Source organism: Lipotes vexillifer, unplaced genomic scaffold (assembly GCF_000442215.2).
Source record: "Lipotes vexillifer unplaced genomic scaffold, Lipotes_vexillifer_v1.1 scaffold1378, whole genome shotgun sequence".
Taxonomy (NCBI): domain Eukaryota; kingdom Metazoa; phylum Chordata; class Mammalia; order Artiodactyla; family Lipotidae; genus Lipotes; species Lipotes vexillifer.
In genome coordinates this window covers 298,566-304,943 of record NW_006775104.1, presented here as the reverse complement: position 1 = coordinate 304,943, position 6,378 = coordinate 298,566, and the positions used below count along the sequence as shown (strand labels likewise).

Here is a 6,378-nt window from a genome sequence, read left to right as displayed (position 1 = left end):
AAAAAAAAAAAAAAAAAAAAAAAAAAGTCCAGAAGAAAAAGGGAAGGAGGTGGGAAAAGAATAGATGAAAGGTTGGCAAAACGTTGATAATTGTTGAAGCTGTTGGCTGCTGGGTACACAGAAGATCTCTTCTACTTTCGTGTATATTGGAAATTTTCTGTAACAGAAGCATCATAAATATAAAATAAAATGAAAAAATTGCCTCTTTAGAAAATGTTATGGAATTACCATAAAGCAGAATTCCTCCTTCTTTAACATTGTCACTGTTATATTTTATAGGAATATATTCTGTTCAGAAAAGAAAACTGAACCTGTGGTTGATGTTCAAAATGACAGAAAAATATATTGACTAAAAATATTATTTAGTTTTTTGCATCTCAAAGAACCCTAAAATGCTAAGAAAGGAAAGATGGCTTTTCTGAATGATAACATTACAATTAAAAGTGCAGAAAAGTAGATTCCTAATAAAATGTTACTGTCTAATCACTTCAGATAAAACTTCTCATATCTTTCAATAAAATGATACCTAGTTGACTGAGGAATCTTGGCAAAACACTTTCTTCCTTTTGTTTTCCAGAGGCCGGTTCTCCATAGTAAAGAAGTGCATTCACAAAGCTACTCGCAAAGATGTCGCTGTGAAATTTGTTAGCAAAAAAATGAAGAAAAAAGAGCAGGCTGCCCACGAGGCTGCCCTACTTCAGCACCTGCAACATCCCCAATACATCACTCTCCATGACACCTATGAGTCCCCCACTTCCTACATCCTGATTTTGGAACTGTAAGTATAGGCGTCATCTCTCGAAGGTGGTCCCCAGCTATTTGGGTTATTTCTTGCCCACAATTAATGGAAATGGCAGTTACATTTCATACAATGTCTTCTAGTTTACAGAGTGTTGTATGTAACATGCACTCTCCCCTCCACTGTATAAAAATGTTATTCCCATTTTATAGATCAGAAAATCAAGGATAAGGAAGATCATTAAAAGTAGCTCCTTAGGGCTTCCCTGGTGGAGCAGTGGTTGAGAGTCCACCTGCCGATGCAGGGGACACTGGTTTGTGCCCTGGTCCGGGAAGATCCCACATGCCATGGAGTGGCTGGGCCCGTGAGCCATGGCCACTGAGCCTGCGCATCCAGAGCCTGTGCTCCGCAACAGGAGAGGCCACAACAGTGAGAGGCCCGCGTACGGCAAAAAAAAAAAAAAAACTTAAAACTTAAACTTAAAACTTAAAACTATGAAATGGAGAAGCTGGGACTTGAACCCACATCTCTCTCACTCCAGTTTTCATCTTCTTTCTCTTATGGACTGTTAAGCTGGGCAGGAGTTTAGGAAAAGCTTATGGACAATGGGCTTATTGACAGGGGTGGAGTTGAAATGAAAGAGAGGCGTTTGTGCATCTATTCACTGCCATAGCATCCCCAATCTACCACCCAAGAAATTCTTTTAAGGGTAGAATCTTACCCTCAAAACCTTCCACTCATTCCAGATTTTCTAGGGACTCAGGCAGCCATATACTTGGGGCTACATACTGGGCCCCAGAATAGACCAGTAAGGTCACATCCTTCCCACTTCTTCCCCAAGCTAAGAACAGAGATCGTGCTCTGTGGTTTAGGGAGACCTTACAGAGGCTAAAGAGAACAATCTTTTCAGAAGTATGGAGCCCTCGTAGAAATATTTTCTGATTGGTGCTGATGAGGCCCTGCGCCTGGAGAGGAGATAGACATTTATACCGAAGACCAGTGCTGTGTCTGGCTCCACGTGAACCTACGTTCCGTAGAGAAGCACCTCCGTTTACACCTTTCAACTGTCATTTTAGTCTTGCTCTTGTGTGCTTGTTAGTCTAGGTGTGTGGGGGCGGGGGAGGGAGGGGTTTGAAGCAGTAACTTTCTGTAAATTTATTTATGATGAAAAAAAGAAAGCCAAAATGCAAACATCTTAGGCTGCACTTTTTAACTGGTTGAAAAGAAACAAGAGGAGACAAAACCATCACTGTTAGTAATTGTAATCCTTTTGTGATACTTATCTTTCTATAGCTGTGTAGTAGCTGGTAAGTTGTCACTTTGTTTTTCTTTTTTTTCAATTGATAAAAATAATTTATATGCACATTAACCACTTATTCTGACCTCATGCTTTACTATTTAGTCCAGTTCTTTTTTTTTTTTTTTTTTTTTTTTTTTTGTGGTACACGGGCCTCTCACTGTTGTGGCCTCTCCCGTTGCGGAGCACAGGCTCCGGACGCGCAGGCTCAGCGGCCATAGCTCACGGGCCCAGCCGCTGCGCGGCATGCGGGATCCTCCCGGACCGGGGCACGAACCCGCGTCCCCTGCATCGGCAGGCGGACTCTCAACCACTGCGCCACCAGAGAAGCCCTCTTTTTTTTTTTTAAATTTTTATTGGAGTATAGTTAAGATTGTCACTTTGGATTTCATAAATACATTTACAAACAGCCTTTCAGAGCCTAACCTGTTTGTTAAGAGCTTCCTAACTCAAAAGGTACATTCTGTTGACAGTGAACTATGTTTGTTTACAAGTGACAACATGTTGTACTTGAGTTCCAATAAAAAGTATTGTCACTTGTGTATCAAGCAGGGTGGTACAGCAGACCCAGAACCTTTGCCTCTTCAGACTTGTCAATTACCATTCTGAGGGAAGGTGTTGACTATCAGGCTGCCACAGAGTAATGGAAAGAAGCTGTTCTTGGCATGGAGAACCTGGGCTCTAATTCCAGCTCTGTGATTTGGGGCAGTGTACTTAGTTTCCTGGGCCTCAGGGTCCTCATCTGTGAATTCTGAAGATGTTTCCACTTCTAAGAGATGTTGCAGGGATTAACTGAGATGAATATTGCATTTACTGAGCACTCACTATGTGCCACCCACTGTGTAGACCTGGGCCTGGGTGGCAGGAACAAAGATAAAATTTTTTATTTTTTTTTTTTTTTTTTTTTTTTTTTTTGGCGGTACGTGGGCCTGTCACTGTGTGGCCTCTCCCGTTGCGGAGCACAGGCTCCGGACGCGCAGGCCCAGCGGCCATGGCTCACGGGCCCAGCTGCTCCACGGCATGTGGGATCCTCCCGGTCCGGGGCACGAACCCGTGTTCCCTGCATTGGCAGGCAGACTCTCAACCACTGCGCCACCAGGGAAGCCCTAAATGTTATATTTCTTGCACTTGAGGAGTTAGAAGTCTAATGAGAAAGTCCATAGGTAAATGAATGATTTCAGCATAGCCTGGTAAATGCATATTTTGGAGAGAGTTGTGTGAGAACATAGAGAGGGGCTTGGCTGGACTTGAGGTTCAGGGAAGATTTGTGGAGAGGCAGTACCCGAGCTAAACCCTGGTTATGCCATGACTGTGGGTACCCCTTTGGTGGCCATCTAAATTGCTGGTAGAGCTTTTCTCTACCAGGCAACTGAGGTTCTGATTCCCTAGTCTAGGGAGGGGCCTGGGCATCTGCATTATCTACGAGCTCTAAGGATGAACTTGGTGGCTGAGACTTTCTGGTCTCAGAGTAGAGCTACTGTTAACTTCTCCCTAAAACGCTCTAAGAAGTTCAGGGGGCTGCATCTAACAAGCCCAGTCCTACTCCACTCCATGCTCACCACCCCTGTCCCACCGTTGCAGGGTCAGAGGAAGGCAAAGGAGGCCTTCATGGGACCTATCCTTTAATCCTGTCAAGGAAAGCGGGAGACGAGAACAAGTTTGTGGGAAGGAACAAGCTAGAGAAGAGAATGGAAACTTGGCAGGGGGATGTCAGCTGTGTTCAAAAGTAGTTTCTGACTCTGGCTCAGGCTCCTCTGCCTGGGCCTTTCCTGGGGATGGGCCTCAATGGCCCAATGCATATTAGAGACCAGCTGCCTGACATCTGGTCTCTCCCTGCTAAAGAGGGCCCAGAGCACCTGAAAATAGTTGCCATTTATTGCACACTTACTATTGCTACCAATTATGCTTAAATGCCTCATTGTCTCACTTGATCCTTGGACAATCCTCATAATGAAATAGGTATTATTGTTGTTGTTGTTGTTGTTGTTACTCTAAAGATGAAGAAACCAAAACACAGGGAGTTTAAATGACTTGCTCCAAGCCAACCTGTTAGTGGCAGAACCAGGATTTGAATCCAGGTCTGGCTGGCCCCTTGTACCAGGCTTTCAGATATAGTTTTTTTTTTTTTTTTTTTTTTTTTTTTTTTTTCTTGCGTTATGCGGGCCTCTCACTGTTGTGGCCTCTCCCATTTGCGGAGCACAGGCTCCGGACGCGCAGGCTCAGCGGCCATGGCTCACGGGCCCAGCCGCTCCGCGGCATGTGGGATCTTCCCGAAACGGGGCACGAACCCGCGTCTCCTGCAACGGCAGGCGGACTCCCAAGCACTGCGCCACCAGGGAAGCCCAGATATAGTTTTTAAGGTTGGAAAGTTGCCCAAGAGGGATGGGATTCAGAAGGGGGGTCAAGAATGCCAAGATCAGGGCTTCCGTGGTGGCGCAATGGTTGAGAGTCCACCTGCCGATGCCGGGGACACAGGTTCGTGCCCCGGCCCGGGAAGATCCCACATGCTGCGGAGCGGCTGGGCCCGTGAACCATGGCTGCTGAGCCTGCGCGTCCAGAGCCTGTGCTCTGCAACGGGAGAGGCCACAACAGTAAGAGGCTCGTGTACCGCAAAAAAATAAAAGAATGCCAAGATCAAACTTTGCCTAGTTTCTATCTTTCCCCAACTAAAAATTGACAAGTAAAAGCTATTTGCAAGACATATATGAGGTTCCTTGAAGCCACCAGATTCCAGTTATTCAGACAATTGCAAGATCTCTCTCTCCCTCCTTTCTCTATTTTGCAATCTAACTTCTCTTAAAGAGGTGTCACGTTTTTCCTTGTGAGCAGTTTCAAAAGTTAATGAAACATAATGTGTCTTAAGGTTATACAGATTTCTTCCCTGAAGCATGCATGCATCTATCTGTCTATCTTTTTAATATAAGTTCTGAACATTGTACTAACTTTGGGCTCCAACTAAAATATGCATGTGTTGCAACATTGATCTTCATTTATAATAGGGAGTAGGAGAAATGTTAGCAAACTTACAGATTTTTGTGTGTGTTATTTTTCTGTTTCCTTTATAAACGTATTTCCTTTGCCTTTTCCTCCCTATTTTCAGGATGGATGACGGCCGACTCTTAGACTACCTTATGAATCATGATGAGCTGATGGAAGAAAAAGTAGCTTTCTACATACGAGACATCATGGAAGCCCTGCAGTACCTTCACAACTGCAGGGTTGCACATTTGGACATAAAGGTAATAAGAAGTAGCAACCCCAGCAGGGAAATGGTTAAGTCTAACCTGCCAGTCATTACCCTTGAGGGAGGCAAATTCTCATTTTATTTACTTACATTAGAATCCCTATGAATATTAAACACAAAAGGGGTTGTCACAATATAAGTGTGTTATTCGTGAATCAGTGAGAATGCTCCAGAGTCACATGACACCTGGGGTTAGAGAAGGTAGGGAGGCTTTAACCACTTTGTCTAACTTTATAGAAGGAATCCACTAAATGTCACCATCTTTTTCAAAAAGAAGCCCCTGTTCTCCAAAATAAATAATTTATTCTTTTCTTGATTTAGTGCAGAAGTAAGGGCTAGTTAAGAAGACATGATTTCCAATGTCAAACAACTTCCCTAAAGCACCATTTAACCTCAGAGTTTAGTTTAGTTTGAACATAGGTAATGTCCCATACACTACAGACTTTATCAAAGAATGGCAGAACCGTGTCTGAATGGATGGAGTCCTAACGGTAGTCAAAACAGAGAGCTGAACTTGCCTTCTCTTATCCCCGCCTCCTTGGATCTCCGCAGCCTGAAAACCTGCTCATTGACCTTCGGATTCCAGTGCCTCGAGTGAAGCTCATTGACTTAGAGGATGCTGTCCAGATCTCAGGTCACTTCCACATCCACCACCTGCTTGGGAACCCTGAGTTTGCTGCCCCAGAAGTGATCCAAGGCATCCCTGTGTCCCTGGGCACTGATATCTGGAGCATTGGGGTTTTGACATATGTCATGCTGAGCGGGGTCTCCCCCTTCTTGGATGAGAGCAAGGAGGAGACATGTATCAATGTATGCAGGGTGGATTTCAGCTTCCCCCATGAGTACTTCTGTGGCGTGAGCAATGCTGCCAGAGATTTCATCAATGTGATCCTACAGGAAGACTTTCGGAGGCGGCCCACGGCAGCCACCTGCCTGCAGCATCCATGGCTGCAGCCCCACAATGGCAGCTACTCCAAAATCCCCCTGGACACCTCCCGCCTGGCATGCTTCATAGAGCGCCGCAAGCACCAGAACGATGTTCGGCCTATTCCCAACGTCAAGAGCTACATTGTCAACCGGGTAAACCAAGGGACGTAG

The 6,378-nt window shown here is 44.9% G+C and overlaps 1 protein-coding gene across 2 annotated transcripts in view; it reads left to right on the top strand.

Annotated features, from left to right (window-relative positions):
• KALRN (kalirin RhoGEF kinase) overlaps positions 1-6,378 on the top strand; it is a 588,759-nt gene extending 582,381 nt beyond the window's left edge. For both annotated transcript variants that reach the window (XM_007449683.1, XM_007449685.1), the window contains 3 exons: positions 578-778; positions 5,137-5,275; positions 5,833-6,378. In XM_007449683.1, the coding sequence (XP_007449745.1) occupies positions 578-778; positions 5,137-5,275; positions 5,833-6,378 (886 nt within the window). The remainder of the gene's footprint in view (positions 1-577; positions 779-5,136; positions 5,276-5,832) is intronic.